The sequence below is a fragment of the Trichechus manatus genome, unplaced genomic scaffold (genome assembly GCF_000243295.1).
Source record: "Trichechus manatus latirostris isolate Lorelei unplaced genomic scaffold, TriManLat1.0 scaffold00003, whole genome shotgun sequence".
Taxonomy (NCBI): domain Eukaryota; kingdom Metazoa; phylum Chordata; class Mammalia; order Sirenia; family Trichechidae; genus Trichechus; species Trichechus manatus.
Genome location: NW_004443939.1, coordinates 11468516 through 11489725, shown reverse-complemented (window position 1 = coordinate 11489725; position 21210 = coordinate 11468516). Strand labels below are relative to the sequence as shown.

The 21210-nt window shown below is 41.8% G+C and overlaps 1 protein-coding gene across 1 annotated transcript in view; it reads left to right on the top strand.

Annotated features, from left to right (window-relative positions):
• The window catches only part of JAK1 (Janus kinase 1), a 144029-nt gene that overhangs the window by 91654 nt on the left and 31165 nt on the right, over positions 1-21210 (top strand). The window contains exons 4-10 of the mRNA XM_004369020.2: positions 897-1020; positions 6471-6624; positions 11003-11166; positions 12884-13226; positions 14725-14910; positions 18617-18774; positions 20996-21119. Coding sequence (XP_004369077.2) covers positions 897-1020; positions 6471-6624; positions 11003-11166; positions 12884-13226; positions 14725-14910; positions 18617-18774; positions 20996-21119 — 1253 coding nt within the window. The remainder of the gene's footprint in view (positions 1-896; positions 1021-6470; positions 6625-11002; positions 11167-12883; positions 13227-14724; positions 14911-18616; positions 18775-20995; positions 21120-21210) is intronic.

Here is a 21210-nt window from a genome sequence, read left to right as displayed (position 1 = left end):
CAGACTAGAACTGCCCCATAGGGTTTCCAAGGAGTGTCTGGTGGATTCGAACTGCTGACCTTTTGGTTAGCAGCCAAGCTCTTAACCATTGTGCCACCAGGGCTCCAAATTAGATTATGGGTCTGTGTAATTTTATTCATGGGCTCAGAGTGAATGGGAAGGTACTTTCTTGGCTTCACAAGCTTCTTTATCTTTTCTATCATTCTTGAATTGAAGGAGGCAATGGTGGGGCAGGGAGGCAAGGGAGCACTATTTGACTAGCTTGATTAAGCATATATCCACTTGTTAGTTTTTACTAATAAAAAATATTTATGATAACTATACAGAGTACTTAAATAGTATTTTTATTATTAATAGTTAGATCTTTAATAACTGACAAAAATCACTTGGGTTATTATGTATTCTAATGCACATTTCTTAGGCTACTGCCAGGAACTTCTTTGCACGTCTAATGTACAGTCACAGCATTTTAGAATTGTTTAAACGTTTTTGTTAGGAAACACATTGGGGTTTTCCAAAACTCCCAGAATGTTTCCGACTGTAATTAGCAAGGCACACATCACGTGGATCTGCAAACTTTGCAGATGGCCTTTTTTTTTTCTTAAGCAGAGTTTGGTAAGACTGCATCATAGACACTGTAATGAGAAATAGCATTACAATTTTACGTTAAAATGATTATAATCTGGTTTGTCAGGAACTTCAGTGTATATTCTTGCTGTTTAAAACTGCCTGAGTGAACATGGTTGAAAGTCATATTTGGCCTTAGAAGATATGAATGTGAGCTAGATTCTTTTTGGATGAGAGAATTCTTTATTTGTGCATATGTTATGCTTTGGAAACCGATGGCCAAATGTATCTATTTTTAATTTCCTGATGTGTTCTTCATTTCCCCCCAGGTATCTCTCCTTTGTGTCACAACCTCTTTGCCCTGTACGATGAGAACACCAAGCTCTGGTACGCTCCAAATCACACCATCACTGTCGATGATAAGATGTCACTTCGACTCCACTACCGGATGAGGTATGGAAAGTACAGAGTTGTGCCTACCTGGTTTCTTCATGGAGTGAGGGATGGTGCTTAGCCTGGAGCCCTGAGTCATTTATCAAGAAATCTTGTAGTCATTTTTGTACTTAGTACATTTTTTATTTTTTTGATATGAGAAAGGACTTCTTTAGTATTTGGAATACAATTCAAGATAAGTATGATTACCCTCTTCTTCCATATTTTAGAAAATAAATCTCTGTGATGCAGAGGAGATTTTGAATAGAGTCAGTATCCTACAGCAGAGGTTTTCAAACAGTGGATCATGGTTATGAATTTAATTTAGTGGGTTGTGACCAGAATTTTTTTTTAAAAAAGAAACAATAGAGAATAGATAATACCAGAGTATATTCCATACTCTAAGGATATTGTTTTTTAAAACTTTTGTTTCAGATACATAATATATATGTTTGTACTAGATCCTAATATGTATTTCTATTAAGAGTTCCAGTTTAAAAGGTTGAGAAACACTGAAATGGTAATTTCAAGGAGTGAATGATTTAATGCACTCCCTGAGGATTTTTGGCTATGGGACTATAATGGATATATATATCTGACATATATATCTGATGAATAGTTGCCTTACCTTCCATCTTGTAGTTGTTACTGAATATCACAACGTCTCCCAGCGTGACACAAATAGTAATTCATTACTGTAGTCTCTTGAGTTTGCATGTATTCAGTAACTAGAATTGAAAATTACGTTTATTAGATACTAGTTAAGGACAGGTGGACATGTGTGTTTAGCAAAGGAGGTTATAAATAGAGAGGACACTTCTGAAAAGGCTATTAACTTAGGCAGGTGTGGTTAAGTCAGTAGATTAGCTCAGATGCTAACAGAATGAATGGACATGCTGAAGAAGCCCTTGGAAATCTCATGGACTCTCTGCAGTATCTTACCTACTGTTTCCTTTGGGAAGTTGATAGAGTGAACACCATTCCAGAATGACTGGGATGTTTTTCTCAGTGGCAGCTGAACCAGATCTACAAACTTAACTAACCATCCTGGGGCTGACTTTTTCTCTTCTTTCTGTACTTACCCAGTGTCTCACCTTAGGAGGTGAGGTATGTGCCATGCAAGATTTTATACTCTAGACTTAGTGAAACTTTCACCCTACCCAGCTGAACCTTCTGACTATATCTGGATTTGTTTTTCAAGTATAATCTTGCTTTCAATGGCCTGGAGGTTGATTATGTGATCCAGCACGGAAATGTGTATTTGCAGCTGCAGTAATTAAGTTCTAGCTTTTTTCCTCAAGGTTTCTATACTTGGTTCAGAATCTAGAATTGTAGAATTTGGGACTTGGAAAAGACCTAAGTTTACCTAATACAACTCTCCCATTTTTTCTGGTGGAAAAACATGCTCAGAAAAGGGAAGTGAGTTATCCAAAGTGAATTGTCTTGCTAGTGCTAGAATCTTCTTTTAGGCAACTGGTCTTTGTTGGTTGTCTGAGTACGTCACTATTAAAAGCTGTCTTTGCTGGCACCCCAGAAGTGCACAGCTATTTCATTTTTGGCACCTTGACTTTGTACCTGCTAGTGTGCTTCAACAGGATATTGCTTTGTTGCCACAGGCTCTTTGAACTTGAAAAAAAATTATACCACCCTAAGCTAAAACATTTGCATTACAACAAACTACAAAAATTTTGAAACCTTGTGATCTCACCACTAAAGAAGGTGTAATATGAAAAGAAATATTGGTGACTATTTCAGTGGAATCTCAGCTCTATTTTGGGAAATAATCTTGTATTTTGATTATGGTTTTCTGTCTTTAGATAATGATCTTGGTAGTTACTAGTTTATAATGTATCTTAATATAGGACAAGCATTTTCTTTATTCCTAGAAAAATATTTGCTTTTTCATCCAAATGAATTTCACTGTCCATTAATGGAGTTCTATATAAACCTAAAGAGAATTCTTTGTGAGCAATATTTTTACATAAACTTAGAATATGCAGTCATTTGTAAGATAATTAATTTTCTCAAAAACTTGGAAGGTATATCTCTGGTTGATAGGTCTGTTTGTCTGTTTCTCTATCTCTCTCTCCTTCTTGCCCACCTGCTTGCATTATTCCTCCACATCATTCTGAAAAAGAATCAAAATAGCTATCACATTACATTTATTAATGTATTTCGTTCTCTATTTTTTTCTGTTAGCACATTATAATGTCAGGAATTTGTGTGTCCCAAGTTTGGTGAACACCTTGATAGTTAATTTAAAAAAGAGTTTAGAATCTGTCTTCTTGCACCTTCTGAGTTTGTGTTATTAGCAAATTGGAAGGTACTGATTTTGGTAGTCACTGATTTAAATTTTGTTTCATTTTGACATCTTATTAAATAGAAAACTGTCATCCTTGGACTGTGGCAGTCGATAGAGAGCCAACTTGTTTTAGGCTTACTTGTCGTCTTTTTGCCTTTAGCCCTTACACATTTAGAAGCTACACATTATGTTTGATTTTCTCATCCATGTCCTCTCTCAAAATATTGCCAGAAGGCTTCTAAGCCAGGGCTGGCCCCACACAGGGCTCAAATAGCAGCCCAGAAAAATTTCCTTGTTCAGACCCGATTGAAGATTGTGTTTTGTTCAGAGGGGACATGTTGAGCCCTTGACTTTATCAGGTTCAAGGACTCTTTCTCATAAAAAACTCAGAGGGATGGGGAAAAAGAGGACCATGGTTTGGATTAGTTCAGGGAAAGTCTGTCTTTAGTGCTGCTTTTTCAAGCAAGCTCCTGCGTCCTTGAGATCTCCTTTCCTTTATCCCCAGGAAACGTTCTGTATTGTACATAACTCTCATTCTCTTATCACCACCTTCCTCCTCCAGCAAACAGAACTTACCTATCCTATATCCTGGTCTCTCAGAGCCTTACTGTGAACCTTTGTACATGGAGTGCCTGGCATATGGTAAGCACTCAAAAACTCTTAGCTACTCTCCTCATTGGCTTATTTAGACCCTTTCATCTATTTCCTTCCAGGCAGATCCCCAGAACTGCTGGGTAGATCTCTGCTTATCGTATGAATGATGAGAACTCTCCGTTTTGGATTTTCCTTGGCAATCAGAGGAGTTGGCCATGTCCTGGACAATTTTTCTCTGCCCTAATGTCAGAGTTTTGTGTAACTGCTCAGCCTGTGGAGCATTTTCATCCCATCCTTTCTGCCTACCCAGGGGAGTAGGTCCCGGCTGAGACCTCCGAGGCTCATGCTGTGTTCTGTCCTGAAGAGCAGGGCCCGTTAGGCTGGAGACAACACAAATGCAGTCCCTTCATCAGCTTATGGTCTCAGGCTTCTATTGTTGTCAGTGCCTGATGTCCTCTCACACACACGGAGGGTGAGGGGACAATCTGGCAGCTTCTGAGACCTGACGTTGCATATGCTGCATATAGGCTCTGAAGGTGTGCTGTCCTTTCTGAGGGTAAGAGAGAGACTCCAAACCCCACTATCAAATTCTCAGTCACTTTCATAAATTATAGGGAAGATGGGCTATATAGAATCAGTGAAAATTTTTAAATGTTGATTTTAGCTTTAAAAAAATTTCTTTATCCTTTCTTCTCCATGTGAATTGCTACTCTCCTATTTTGTTCATTTGCTTGTTGTTTATTTATCTGATGAGTATGTATTAAACACCTGTTATGTGGTAGCCGTTGGAGATTCAGTGGTGAGCAAGGCAGCCAAGTCCTCTGCCCCCATAAAGCCCACAGCATTGCCCAGACTATTGCCATAGGTACCTGCTTGTCTCTTGGCCTCCTGTTTTAGCCCGTCTTCTACAGTGGTTCCTTCCAGGGGCATCCTACCTCACATCAGCTTGTCTCACATTTCTTCCTCAGCATACTGCGTATGGTCCATGCTCTATAGCTTGGCAATATACATTATACATTGGCTTGTGCATTCTAGTCCTAACTTCTTTGCCTGACCTTTGCTCCCCTCCCTGCCACCTTCCTTCACAGTAGATGGTAACTTAATCCTCCTTGGCACTCCTTTGGCACCTCATCCAAGTCTTTCTTACATCCAGGGCCAACTTGTCCATTAGGCACAGTGCCTAGGGCCCACAAGTACTATTAGGAGCACATGAAAATGTTTCAATTTTTATTTGAAATCAAGAAAAAAAAAAAGAAAGAATCTAGCCTGAATTATATTCCTTTTATACCAACACAATTGTAGAATACAGCTTTTAATATTTTTTTATGGTGGAAAGGAAAAATTCGCGGGGCTCACAAAGTCACAGTGCAGCCCTACTCATGGCACATGCCCCTATAAAATTTATGTGTTATATTCTTATTGTTGGGAATGACTGATCACCACTATCAGCCGAAAAATCACAGAGACTTGTGTCTGAGAACCCATTGCATCCCAGGACCTAGCACAGGCCCTGGCACATCCTAGGCTCTGCAGATATGGCTGTGTGATGGATGGCTGAATTTAACGGCAGCTTTTTTTAGTGGGAAAACTGTATTTGCTGCTTCTCCCTGACATGGATGTTTTTTGTCAGCACAGGAGCATGTCAAAGGAGGGAGGCACCAGGACCAACTGAGTTTGTAACCAAGATGACTCGGCCCAGCTTGGCTCAGTTACTCACACATTCTAGAACTCACCGTCTCAGACTTGCTCTTACAGGTGGCAGAGGAACGTAGTACTTAAGAGAACAGGCTTGTAGTCTTGGGCCACCTAGCCACACGGAACTTAGGTTTCCTTCATCTGTAAAATGGGAACAGTAAAACCTACCTTGTTGGTTGCTGTGAAGATTAAATGACATAATATATGCAAAATGCTTGTTAATTCACAGTACTGCAGCTGATGTTTATAGTAGTGTTCATGTATTTCTTCTATGTTAAGATACTGTTGATTGTAAGCTACATCATCAGTTTAGTAACAGCAATCTGGGGAATGGGAAGTGCTGCCCTATTAACTGTACCATCTTGATTGTCTGAGGAAACTAGATTCATAAATGTTAAAATGTGAACAAAGTACATCTTGGATCAGAGACAGGATGGCAGTAACCAAGGTGAAGGAGTTGCCAGGCCAGCGTCTAGTTCTACTCAGCAGGTAGTTTCCTTTTTAGAAGGATCTAGTGGAAAGTCAGAGGAGCTGGGAGTTAAGCACTACACTGTCTCCATGCCCTTAAGGAAATCACTTTATCTCCCTGAGTCATAGAGAAGGTGCTGACAGGAGGCCCCACAGAGTGCTTGTAAGAAGGACAAGAAAAGTACCTTATAAACAGTGAAGTGCTTCACAGATGAAAGGTTTGTCTTGCTTTGTTTTTAAGTCTCTGACTGACTGGAAACAAGAGTTGAGGGACATTAGAAAAGGAACTGCCTGTATTTTCTCCAGGAAGCTTAGCCTCTGGCACTGATCACTCTAAGTAGAACTAGGACACCTCGCCCACGTGTTCCGAGGTCCCCCTTCCCACAGTTGAAGTTTATTTTCTACCTTCCAGGTTCTATTTCACCAACTGGCACGGGACCAATGACAATGAGCAGTCAGTGTGGCGACATTCTCCAAAGAAGCAGAAAAACGGCTATGAGAAAAAAAAAGTTCCAGATGCAACCCCTCTCCTTGACGCTAGCTCGCTAGAGTATCTGTTTGCTCAGGTAAGACGTTTGGGCCCAGGAGAACCTGGGGTTTGTGGGGTGAGTTGGGCATTCATTGTAGGGCTCAGATTCCCTGGTGTGTCCTTCCTGCTGCACCTGAACTTTGTGGTAGCTAGGACACTTACGGCTTGTTCTGTGGGAAGTTCTTGCTACACCTGGACTTGCCCCAAGTGAGGAGCAGGAAGGCAACAATTCAGGGTCCCAAGGGACTGGTTATCCTGCTTGTGAGTTTTCAGGCTGTATTTCTTCCCCTGTCCCCCCACCCCCGGCAATTTTACTCCTCATCAGTTTTAATTCTCATCTGCAGCACCTTCCGTGCAGAGAGCAGAGGGAAGCTGTAAGCTAGGGATGACGTAGCTTAAATGGGTTAATGAAGGCACTGCTCAGCAGTCAGAGAAACATTTGGGGAGGAAGGAGGTAGCCACTCTGAGGCACAGTGGTGACTGGGTAGAAAGATTAGACACTGGAAAAAAACCAAAAGAGAAGTTAGAATCACCTAAATTCCATTATCCTGAGTTAAGATTTTTGATTATATGCTTCCTGATTTTATCATGCAAATACATATACTGTGTGCTGTGTATTTTTTGAAAATATCTTACTGTTCCTATCATTTTATAAACTACTTTTTTATTCATTCTATTTTTATTCATCCTGTTAATCATATATAGATTGATGTTATGTGAATGACTACATAATAATTCATTTATCAACAAATATTTACCATGTGTCTGTGTACTATTTGCCTCAGGCACATGCTAAAGTGCTGGAGATACTATGGTGAATAAGACGGACACAGTTTTTGCCTATGTCAGATGTATAATCAGGTTGGACAAATAGAAAATAAACAAGCAAGTAAACAAAATGATACATAGATAATACAGAAGAAATTGTGAGAAGCACTTTGAAGGAAAAAGCTTTTATGATAGAGAATAATGGAGGAGGTTTGAATGGAAAGACCTGGAATTGAAATAGTATGATCAGAGATGGTCTTTCTGAGGAGGTGACTTTTTTTTTTTTTTTTTACTGTTGTGCTTTAAGTGAAAGTTTACAATTCAAGTTACTCTCTTGTACAAAAATCTATACATACATTGTTATGTGACCCTAGTTGCTGTCCCTATACTGTGACAGCACACTCCTCCTTTCCACTCCGGATTTCCCATGTCCATTCAGCCAGCTCCTGACCCTCTCTGCCTTCTCATCTCACTTCCAGACAGGAGCAGAAGGTGACATTTATACTAAATCTCAAAGAGTAAAAAAGGAGCCAGCAATTCTAAGAGAAGGGTGAGGAACGTATTCCTTCCACGAAGAGCTGAGTTTTTCAACGGCAGCACTGCTAACATTTGGGGTGGATAATTCTTTGTTGTGGAGCTGCACTGTGCATGGTAGATGTTTAGTAGCACCCCTGGCTAGATGCCAGTAGCACCGCCCCCCCAGTTGTGACAACCAAAAACCAAAACCAAAACCATTGCCATCAGGTCGACTCTGACTCATAGTGACCCTACAGGACAGAGTAGAACTGCCCCATAGAGTTTCCAAGGAGCAGCTGGTGAATTTGAATTGCTGACCTTTTGATTAGTAGCCAAACTCTTAACGACTGGAGTTGGGGTCAAACCCCCCCTGTTGAGCACCACTGATGTAGAGGGAACAGAGTCCTGAGGCAGGCAGGAGCTGAAAGGAGGAGAGCTGGTGTGGCTGGAGAACAAGAAGGGCATGGTGAGCAATGAGGCTATTGAGGCAGAGTAGGAACAGCTCATATAGAACCTTGTACAAGTGGGTAAGGGGTCATGTTTTTTCCTTCAGTGCAGTGGAGAGCCATCTGGAGGGTTTTGTTTTGTTTTAAGATAATGACTGTTGTTGATATGTGGAAAGTGGATTGTGCTGGGGCCAAGAGTACACACCAGATATATCAGCTGAGAGGCTATTGCAGTGGTCCAGGAGAGAGAAGATGCTTGGTTTAGTGTAGTGGCGGTGGAGTTAGAGAAAAATGGGTGGATTTATAATTCATTTTGGAGATAGAATTGGTATGATATGCTAATGGTTGAATGTGGAAGGTGAGGGAATTTGAGGAATCAAAGATGATTTCTAGGTGTAAAAATGACATTTTCAGATGGATATTTTTGGACCCAACTTCCTGTCAATATCTGAGGTTTAATCTTTTACCTTTTGGAGGGGCAGAGATATAAAGGAAGAGATGCATTATACTTTAAAGAATAAGTATTTTATTATAATCTAACCTTTCCAGAGATTTGAGAATGAGTTATTTGAGGTAGTTATTTGAGGTATGTTGGCAGGAAATCACAGCCAAGCCAAGTTTCAGATTTTGTTCTGTTCCTCACACATTGGCCTTGCTGGCATAGATCATTGTCATTGGTTCTCATTAGTTTGTGGAAATGGTCAATGATCTTTTCTTACTTGACAGAAACAAGTCCTATGATAGAAAGAAGGGGACTGCAGTAGTGGGAACTCTGTCCAAAAACCATTAAGCTAAAGCCTCTTTAGCGAAAATGAAGTGTTGATGTAAAAAAAACAGTTGCTGTCGAGCCAATTCCAACTAATGGCGACCCCCTGTGTGTCAGAGTAAAACTGTGTGCCACAGGCTTTCAACTGCTGATTTTCTAGAAGTAGATCACCAGGCCTTCCAAGGTGCCTCTGGGTGGACTCGAGCCTCCAACCTTTTGGGTAGCAGTCTAGTGCACTAACCATTTGCACCACCCAGGGACATGTTTATGGAGGGACACCTATTCCAGAATTCACGTCTGCTTCTGTTACAAGCTAAAAAAAGTTCATGATGCTTACATTTTTGTCTACTTTAAGTCAGTCAGCAAAGATTGAGTGTGACTGTAGCAGTATGTTTTAGGAACAGTAGCACTGGAATCTGGCAGATTGAGGTTTGGCTGTCAGCCCCACCACTCACTAGGCCCCCATCATGTGCTATCCTTTTACTCTACTTTGTTTTTCATAACTATCTGATGTTATATATTTATGTATTCTTTTCTTTCTCTTTGAAATGGAATCTCCATGTGGTCAGGGACTTGGTTTAGTTTACTGCTATATCTCTAGCACCTAGAATAACATAGGGCCCATAATTGGTCCCTGGACCAGTCCCTGGAGAAAGACATCATGCTTGGTAAAGTAGAGGGTCAGCAAAAAAGAGGAAGACCTTCAATGAGATGTATTGACATAGTGGCTACAACAGTGGGCTCAAACATAGCAATGATTTTGAGGATGGCACAGGACCAGGCATTGTTCCGTTGTACATAGGGTCACTGTGAGTCAGAACTGACTTGATGGCACGTAACAACAACGTAACTGATAATAATTACAAACGAATAAATGAAGTTACTTCTTCACCTTTTGGTGCCTCACGTTCCTCATTTGTTAGTTGAAGATGATGCTATCAGTACCCACCTCTTTTGTGAGGATTAAATGAAATAACAAGTAAAAGAACCTAGCACAGTGTCTAGCACTGAGGTTGTTGTTTTTGGTTGCCCTTGAGTCGATTCCAACTTACACTGTGACCCTGTGTGTGCAGAGTAGAACTGTGCTCCATAGGGTTTTCAAGGCTGCGATTTTTCAGAAGCAGATTGCCAGGTCTGCCTTCCAAGGTGCCTTTGAGTGGATTTGAACCACTGACTTTTTGATTAGTAGTTGGGTTTAATAAATGGGAGCCAGTGTTGGTATTATCATTATTACTCTGTACAAGGCAGGTGGCGGACACTGCTTTTTAATCTTCTTTTATTTTTTGATTTTAAAGTCCCTGTTGGCTCTGGGAATGCTCTGCCCATCCATCAGTGAGGGGATATGTTTTGGTGATACTTTAACTATTGGGATCTTGAACAGCAGATGTTGAAAAAACTTCTATGCATACAAGTAGAATGTGGCTTGCCTTCCCTCTAACTCTACATCACAGCAGGGGGTGGTACTCTGTCAACTGTATACATCCAGTTCCTAGAACAGGATATCTCAGGAACTGTTTGTGGAATTAATGAATGATCAAACCCCAGCCAAGCGTCACCTTCCCTTGCCCCAGTGCAGGTCTCAGCCTAATACACACTGTTGCTTCTTTTCATTTATACGGTAATCCCCATGAAGGGGCTTTGTGTGTTGGTACTGTTCACCAGCACCTAGCACAGGGCTCAGTAATTATTTGTTAAATGAATGAATGAGCCTTAGGAGAACATTTCCCGAGTTTCTTTATGCCCAGCTTTGTTGAAAAAAAGTTTGGTGCCAGAGGAACTGTAAATCTGATTAATCTCATTGCTGTACTGCTTTTCTGGGTAGCGCCTTCTCACCTTGGAGCCTTCCTCCCAAGATCAGAAACATGGGTGGCCTTTGAAACTTACATGGTGGTTAATTTCTTCTTGCCTTGGCTCCAAAGGGACAGTACGATTTGGTCAAATGCCTGGCTCCCATCCGAGACCCCAAGACAGAGCAGGATGGGCATGATATTGAGAATGAGTGTCTGGGAATGGCTGTCCTGGCCATCTCACACTATGCCATGATGAAGAAGATGCAGTTGCCGGAACTTCCCAAGGACATCAGGTAAATCTGATTTGATTTTGGCTACAGAATTGATTTAAAAGGTGTTATTTTTATATTTAACCTTCGTCAGCTCCTGGCTGACCACTGCTTTCTGCAAAAAAGAATATTTAAAAAATATTCTGAATCTTATTTAGAATATTTATAAAAGATAGCACAAGTATAATTATGTCCTGATTTTGAATGTTGTCTGATAACCTCAGAAACATGTACAGGGTGGAAGTTCTGTGCTGGGGATCTCAAATTAGTGGCCCACATGTCCTTCCCTCCCCCTCCCTACCCAGGGTGGACATTGCTGTGTATCACTGCACTTTTTCCTTTTGACTTGTCTTCAAGTCTCTCTCAGTATACCTCAACAGTCAGCCACTACCATCCCCATCCTGAACTATAGTTACTTTATTACTTAATTCTGATGTGAGGAATGATCAACTATTACCTTAAGAAAATTACATTTACTTGAAAATATCATACGAGATCAAGTCCTTGTGAAGGAATTTCAATCTGTGTAATTTCTGCCCATCTATGAAATTTAATATTTTTTTTCCCTTACCAATAGGCTATTGGGATTGTCATAAATGAAGACGGAGGAAATTGTGTGTGCTGTATCATGTGATAGGTGGTGCACATCTTCTCATAACATCCCTTATCTCCCTGCTGTCAGCCAGAATCTGGAGCAGACCACGTGGTTAATCCTGAGTAATGCAGGGGCTGATTAGATACATACTCTGCTGCTACTCTCTTTTTCCCTCCAGCCTTTACTCTAGGCTCTCCTCTTTATTTTTTTTATGAGGCTAAAATAACAGCTGTCCTCTAATCTTCCCGTCTACCACATTATATTAATCTAAAGGAAAAATTGTGGTATTTGTTGGGGATAAATATCAAACTTCACAATTTCCTACTGTTGTGAAAATATTCGTGCAGTGAGCGTTATTACCCTGTGCCAGGTACTGTCTAGACCTGGGAGTAACGAGCAGAAGGGCCTCCCCACTTCATTGCCCCCCACCCATGGACTTGTTTTTTCTTTCATGGATATTTGTGCTCTTCTTAAAACTGGGTCCTCTTCCAGGCATTGTATTATAGTTTGTTGAGAATCTTTGTGTCTTAGATTAGCATCTGGATGGGTAACTAATCTTTCACTTTACTTGTTGATCCATGTAATAATACATTCACATGGGAAACACTATGCCTTTTATGTTTAATTAAGCTTTATGTGTTTTCCCCGTTTTTTATAAAAACGTGATTATTATAGAAAGATTATAAAACAGATACGCAAATAGCACAAAGTATCTGATCTCACCCAGAGATAACTACTCTTGACACTTCTCAGATGGTTTTGTACCTGATGCTGAATCTTATTAACAGTGCGTATATGTAAGCACTAGTGTGCACAGGAACGGTGAAAGTAGCAAGCAAAAATACCTATAAGCCAATTTTGCTGTCTGCTACTGTATCCCAGAAAATTTGAAAATACCTGCAGAAATTCCCATTTAGTGAAATATGTAGAATATGTACTTTTCTGTTCTCTCTCAGTCCCTATGTACCCCAATCTCGTTATGATTATCACCCTCAGTACCTATTCCATCTAAGACCCTTGGGAAGGAGATTTCTCCTTTTTCACTTGACACCAGATATAAGGAAGATTTATAGATACAGGTTTGTTTCCAAACTATTCTGTTAACCTAAACATGAAAGACAGATATGTTTTCCTACTTTCTTTTAGCTACAAGCGATATATTCCAGAAACACTGAATAAGTCCATCAGACAGAGGAATCTCCTTACCAGGATGCGAATAAATAATGTTTTCAAGGATTTCCTAAAGGAATTTAACAACAAGACCATTTGTGATAGCAGCGTGTCCACGCATGACCTGAAGGTGAAATACCTGGCTACCTTGGAAACTTTGACAAAACATTATGGTGCTGAAATATTTGAGACTTCCATGTTATTGATTTCATCAGAAAATGAAATGAATCGATTTCATTCAAATGACAGTGGAAACATTCTCTGCTATGAAGTGATGGTGACTGGAAATCTCGGAATCCAGTGGCGGCAAAAACCGAATGTAAGTAGCCATAGGAGACCAATCAGAGCAGAACATGTGTCACACAGTGTATGCTGTTTATTCTGTTGGAATTACCTATTTTCAGTTCCATCACCCCCATGAACTGAATTCCTTTAGGCTAGAGACCATGGATCATTCATTTTTTATTGTGTCCACATAGCACAAGCTTTAAATAAATGCTTGAGTTCTGTTGGGAAACAGAGAAATATAAGAATAAGAGCTTGTGTAATATGTAATAAAAACAGCAGACGTTTACTGAGTGCTTACCATGTGTCAGACACTTTTCTAAGCCACATATTAACTCTTTTATTCCTCAGGGAAAAAACCGTTTCAGGGAAATACTACTATTTTCCCCATTTTATACAGGGGGACAAAGAGGCACAGAAAAGTTAAATAACTTGAACCAAGGTCATAACTAATAAGTGATGTGCCAAAAATTGAATTTAGGCCCCATGAAACTTGATAATTGATTTTGCATTGTGAAGCTTCCTTATTGAGGTGTTTGTTGGACGAGACAATAGAGCTTAGAGAACATGGATTTTAAACCTATATAGGCCTGGTTCAGATTCTAGCTCTACTACTTACAGTTATATGGCCTTCGGAAGGTTGCTTTACCTATGTCTGTTGTATATTACTCATCTGTAATATGGGGATAATAGTATCAACTTATAGGATTGTTGAGAGAATTAAGTGACGTTTGGCATATAATAAATATTCAATAAACAATTATAGCTACTACTATTATCATTTTAAATAATATTAAAGTAAATGTGAAATTCATTTTCTCCTTCTGTTTTATTCTCATACTAAAATAACAATGTCTAACACTTACTGAGTACCTTATGTGTAGCAGGTCCTATTTCATAAGTATTTAATGCGAGGTGGTAGGATCTCTGTTGTCTCCAAGGTGGGAAACTAGAGGCTCAAAAAGATAACCTAAGCTGTTAAGTAACTGGCAGAGGCAGGGTCATAACACAGATCGATAGTTTCCAAGACTTGTGCTACATGAAATATTTAAACTTGTGCAGATAAGTATGACTCCTTCGATTGTTCAAGCATGGGATTCTTATCTTCTCTTGAGAATTCCATCCCGAGTATTGTTAGAAGGTCAAGACAATCGGTGATAGATTCTAAATGGAGAAAGCCCATGTTCTGTCCAGTCATGTTTGGAAAGAACATGTTCTGTATCTGTGTTGAAACACGTATATTGGTCTGGAAGTGAGAGGACCTGATTGTAGATTCATGTCTAGTGGTCAGTGATTTCCTTTTCTGAGTTTACATGCATGTTACATGTTAAGTGAAGTAAAGAGTTTAGTCAGTGTGCTCATTAAGGTCTCTTGCTGTCAGGCACCAACTCCCCCAATTCCTCTGGAAGTCCAGGCACACTGGCTTTCTCCACCTTGGACCTGCATTGGTTTGCCACAATGGTTGGTTGACCTTTTACCAATAGAAAATGGGAACGTCAACTTATCTCTGTCACATTTATGCATCTCATCAGGTTCTTCCTGTTGAAAAGGAGAAAAATAAACTGAAGTGGAAAAAACTGGAAAATAAACACAAGAAGGATGAGGAGAAAAACAGAATCCGGGAAGAGTGGAACAATTTTTCTTACTTTCCTGAAATCACTCACATTGTAATAAAGGAGTCTGCAGTCAGCATTAACAAGCAAGACAACAAAAAAATGGTAAATTTGCTCTAGAAGCTACTAACCCTGGATCTGGTGATGAGAGGGAGACATTACTTAGAGCACTTATGCGGGACGTGCTTCTAAGAGTTTCCATCCCGAAAAGAAAATTTGATGCTTGTCTTACTTAAGCCAAAAAGTTCCTCTTGCTGAGGCATATCAGCATCAGTTTTTGAGTTGCACAGGTACATTCTAACACCTTTCTTTGTTCTTGCAAATATGAATCTGCTTCAGGGTGTGCTGCCTTCCTGAAGATATTTCAGCATCAATATTTAACTCACGAAAGTTAGCGGATTTGAAGGAAAAGAAAATCAATGAATGTCAGTGTTTTCCCCCCAGGGCTCCTGTGAAGCCTGTCTGCTGAGTTGGGTGGGTCCTCTGGGGTCACATCAGTGGGAAGCCCCACTTTGCTCTTAAGCAGACTGTCCAGCCGGTGGCTCTGGCCACAGCGGCAGTCCTCGTTTGGTGTCAGTCACAGCCAATGACTCTCGGACAGAGGAAGGGGTGTTCAGTCTCACTTCCTTTTTTGGTATCACTTGAGGACATAAACTAGACAGGCAGGCCAGCTTGGCAGGGGAAGTGGGAACCCTGCCAAAATAAACATGTTTGTGTCAGGGGAAGTTGTGGCCAACAAGTGGAGAGAGCAGGATGGTGAGAGAGAGACACTCTCACAAAGTGGGGTGAGTCAACACTAGTGAAGGGCCAATCTTTGCCTAAAATTTGTCAAGTACTACATCAGAATGATAACATTCAGTGCTGGAAAAGAGTCTGATGATGTGCTTTAGGGCAGATGGTCACTCCCTTCCACCCAGGGTAACTGTCTTTTTGCCACAACCTTTTGGAGGACAGCTAGGTGGCATGGCTTGAGAACCTTGAAGTTATTTATATCCCTTCATTCAGGAATCTAGGGATTTATCTGTCAGAAACAATGAGAGATGCAGGCAGTGGCTGATGAATGAGAATATTCAATTCAGTGTCAAAATATTGAAACTAAATGTACAATAATAGGAAGAATGGGAAAACAAATCACAATTCATCTGAGTAGTAGAATATCATACAACCAGATTGCTGGGTTTATAATGATCTGGAAAAATGCTTTGGTAAATGGAAAAAAAAACAATATAAAACTTTATAGGGTGACACCAATTTTGTTCAGAATTTTAGAGGTATGCATGCACATTCGCATGCTCATAGAAGAATAATCAAATAAAAACATTTATTTATGCTGTTGTTTAATAACATTTATGGTGGGATTATGAATGATTTTAATTTTTTCCCCATTTTTTAAAATAATAAGCATGCATTAATTTTATCATAAAAAAATAATGAAAACAACGTGAAGAGAGACATGGAAAGGCCCAGATAGATGTTAATGGAAAGATGAGAAATGGAGGGGGAAAAAAATAAGTACTGTTTATTAAACGTGTTATAGATATTGAGCCCTGTGTTATATGCCGTGCCTTCATTATCTCATTTAATCCTCACAAGAACCTTACATGTAGAACATTGGCTCCAAACAGGGAATCAGAGACTTCTCAAGGGGTGTAGAAACTTATCTAGGTCACACAGTGAGAAAGTGGCAGGCACTCATCCAGTTCTGTCAGGCTCCAGCCTGTGCTTGTGGCCCTGTGCTGGTTTCTAAGGCATTATCATCCCCGGGGACGCTAGTGAGGGGAGAGGTTAGCGTGTCCATGAGCTGGCTCTTCAGCATGGCCAACCCGTTAAGGCATGGGCAGAGGAGGAGAAGCAGCGGCCATCTGGTACACGTTTGTGAGCCTGCCCCTGCCGTGTCCTGGCTGACAGTGAAGTCCAGCACCCAATAGGTGCACCCATCACATAAATCTGAGCTCATCCTGGCCACCTGGGCCAGCGACTCTGCGCCAAGTCACAGTGCTGTGTGGGAGGAGGAGGATGACAGGAAGAAATAAATACGTGATCTCCTCATTATTTTATTCTTCTTTACAGGCACTTTTATACCCCTTACTATGTGCCAAGCACTTCCTGTTCTAAGTACTTTACAAATACTGATTCGTTCCATTTTCCTATCAACACTATGAAGTGGGTTTATTATTTTCCCCCATTTTACAGAGGAGGAAACTGAAGCACAAAGAGGTTAAATAAGTTGCTCAAGATCACACAGCTGTTAGGTTCAACCACGTGAAATGGCCAATATTTGATAACTTTTGACCAGTAAAAATGGTGATATCCTATGCTTCAACCTAATAGCAAGTGGAGATGCTGAATCTGAACCCAGATAGGCTGTCTCCAGAGCCTGTGGGTTAACAGCTACACCATGCTGCCTCTCCAGTATCTCACTCCCCTGTCCCTTCCCAGACATGGGATTTCCAAGCCCTTTGATCAGGCAATACGTTGCCTGCTGGTCTTTCTTGATTATCGATTATCACAGCACCTCACTGACATCTCCCATTTCCATTTAGACTTCTCTTCGTGGGGAACTTACATACTTATGTGGTCTTGCTTGCATTGTTGCTGGGTAAGGGGCTACCCCAGTCAGCCTTGCCCCTCATCCCAGACCATATTGAATTCACTGTTTGGAAATATCTGCAGGTGGATGCCAGGTCACACCTCACAGGAGGCACGCTCAGCACACAGTCTCCTTCCTGATACCCTGCCCTCTTTTGGCCTCCTTAGCTCACAACCTCAGTGCACCCTCTGTTTGGCATCACAGCTGGCTGTCCCTAGGCCCCCTTACCGCCTTGTTGTCTTGTGTACCTCCTTTCTTACATCCGCCTCCTTTCCCCTTCACTGGTCTCTTTGTCTCTCTCTGCCACCAGCCTCTCTCCTTTTGCCTTTCTCCAGTGCTATGAAAAGTCATATTCTCAAGTTACCGTTTTACCCGTCTTTGAAACTCAGGTACCTTTAAATATTTTTGTAAATCAAAGCTTCAAATCGTGTCGTTACATATTTTCCATCACCAGGAAATGTTCCTGGCTGAACCCATGATTCCTGTCAAATGATAGTCTCTGCTCACAGCTATATATCAAGACAAAAAACCCACCTGTCTTCACCTCCAAGAGTTTTTCTGAATTCCTTCCTTCCATGGAAATTCCCTCCCTCTTCCGCTCCACTCTTGCCTTAGTCTCTTCCCACTCTGAGTTAAGACTGTCTTCCTCTCCCAACCCTCAGAGGAAAGTGGACTTAATCTAGCTACCTCATCATTGTGTCTGGGACCACTCCCGAATTAAAATCCAGGAATTTTACCTTCTAGACCAACTCTGCCATGAGATGAAGCACCTCTGCCTGTTTCCTTACCTGTAATACAGGGATAATGCTGACTCAATTTGTCATTTCTTAGTGTCAGCACCAGGGTATGACTTGTATACTCGCTATTCCTCTCACCTCCACTTTTATGCCTCTGCCACCTTGTTTCAGGCCTCCTCCTCTCCTGTCTGAACCCATGTGGCAGCTTCTCCACAGGTCTGCCTGCCATTCCCCTACCGAGCTTCCATCCAATAGCTTTGATATAATTAGATATGAAATGAGATAATAGGTAGGAAAGTGTGTTGAATGGTAAGAGTTCTATATCAGCATAAGGTGGATACTTACTATCAACAAAAAGAGTTTCCCTTTGGGGTCATGCATTTTTCATTCTGGTCTAAATAGTCTTCTCACTCATTACCTCTCCACAAAGTCAACTGCTTAATATGATAGTATGTAACCATGGGAATTTCTTCTCTCTCACCAGGAACTGAAGCTCTCTTCCCATGAGGAGGCCTTGTCCTTTGTGTCTCTGGTAGATGGCTACTTCCGGCTCACGGCAGATGCCCATCATTACCTCTGCACTGATGTGGCTCCCCCGTTGATCGTACACAACATACAGAACGGCTGTCACGGTCCAATCTGGTTGGTTCTAGATCCTTTTCAGTTGGCTTTGGTGGGGAGAGAGCCCATGCTTTAGTGATGAGGCCTGTGGTCTCCTCACACACAGATATCCTCAGCTATTTAGATTGGAGCCAGTTGACCATGTTGGTTAGTACTTGTTTGCTACCCTCTTTGCCATCCCTGCTCTCGCAACCTTGGTCAGGCCTTCCTACCTGGGTTCTTGTAGCAGCCACTCACCTCTTCTCGTTTACTCAGGTTTCTCCTCATTATTCAGCCCCCTCACCTTTCCACAACTGATGGAGAAGTGCTACTCTTCCTAACCCCTTGCTGCACCAGACACTGTGGGTGATTAAAGAAGGACAGGATACAGATATCAGCATCAGACAGTGTAGTAAACACGTCCTGTGACAGCTTGTCCTGAAGTGCCAGGTGAACATGGGGACTGTGAGGATAAAGAAGCCTCAGGACTAGAAGGGGCTTTGTGGGATGTCCTGTCCCACCTGCATCTCAGAACTGGTAGCCTGTGCTCGAACACCTCTGGTGATGGCAGCCACTAGATTACAGCTCTGACCATCACAGACGTGCATACTATTTTTATATGGAGTTGAGGTTTGCTTCTTTGTAATTTCTGCCCATTTACCTGAGTTCTCATGTTTGAGGCAACATGGATTCTGTTAACTTCCTCTTACACATGAGCGCCCTTCAGACATAACTGCTTTGTTTCTTCTGAGTCTCTCTTCTCAGACCAAAATATGGCTGCAGAAGCATCTCTTCAGCTGCCTTCCACATGATGTAACTTCCACCTTCTTCACTATCCTGGTTACCTCTTGGACAAGTAGTTCATTAGTGGCATAGTCCCTGGCCTTGACAGGCTCACAGATTCACAGGGAAACAGACACACAAACTATTGCAGAGCAAGGGGTTGAGTATTATAATAAAGCATGTTCTTCAAATATCCCAGCCATGGTTCTGCCTCAGAGCCCTGGCACATGCCATTCTCTTGGCCTGAAATGCCCTTCCTCCAGAGCCTACATAACCCCCACTTCCTTCAGGTGTCACTCAGCACCTTGTCAGTGAAGTCTTCCCTAAGCACCTTATATAAAATAACAGCACCTCTTCTCCCTCCTCACCCTATATTACCTGACCTTGTCAATCTGCTTTATTTTTCCTTAGTAGCATTTGTCACCCCTGGCATATTATATGTATTTACATGTCCCTTTGTTTCTTGTCTGACTACCCTCACCCCCCAAAATATGAGCTTCATAAAGGAGGGGCACTGTTTTGCTCACTGCTTTTCCTTGGCACCCATGCAGAGCCTGGCACATAGTAGGCACTCAGTAAGTATTTGTGGAATGAATGACTGCTTCATGTTCTGTGGGAGTCGGAGACTCATTGCCCAAGGAGCCTTCTCAGATTGAGCAGCATTCAAATGGAATTAAACCTTGACGAACCAATGATGGTTAACCAGGTCATAAAGAAGGAAGGGGTATCCCAGGCGAGGAATCAGCATGTGCAAAGGCATGGCGGTGTCAGTGACCATGGAGCAATCGGAAAGTACTTAATGTCTGCCTTTTAAAACACAATGACCACTCACCCATCTCTGACCAACACTTAGTGAGCGCTCACTAGGTACTAGTAATCTCATACATTGATTTATTTAACCAATGTTCGCTGCCCTCTATGTGCCACAACTGATGGGTCCTGGGGAAGCAATGGAGTGAAGAGAGGCATGTTCCCTACTAGCATCTTTCTAATCCTCACTGATTTTTTTCATTCAACATGTATTTATTGAGTGCAACTGAGCCAGGCGTGTTCTGGTTACTGGGGATATAGCAATTAACAGGACAGCCCTAAATTCCTGCCCTGAGGCTCATGTTCTGGTTGTGCTGGCTGGAGGTGGTGAGCAGGGATAGAATCTTGGCCACTGATCACCAGACTTGGGGCGGTTCTTCTGGCTCGAGCTGGCGACAGCATATCTGGGGAACTTGGGGACAAGCAGGGCTCAGTGGCTTTGGTAGCAGGCTGAGTCCTCATCTAGACCTTGGAGACTTGGTGTGTCTTGAGGCTCCCCAGTGTCTTGGCATGCCTCATACATCATGGCAGAGAGGACTTTGGGACTGAAGGCAGGTAATGTGATGGGGCTGTAAGGTCGGAGGTAGCTCAGAGAAGTGGATGTCCCGGGAGTTTAGAGTGTTCCTGCTTGGTGTGAATTTTTTCTCCCTTTCCACATCTACCCCTCCAGCACCGAATACGCCATCAACAAATTGCGGCAAGAGGGAAGCGAGGAGGGGATGTATGTGCTGAGGTGGAGCTGCACCGACTTTGACAACATCCTCATGACTGTCACCTGCTTTGAAAAGTCTCAGGTCAGTCAGGACACTGGCTTGGGCCAAGCCAGATGGGGTCATGGGTATCCAGTGGGACCTGGTCCAGGAGCCGCTGCAGAGAGGACCACCC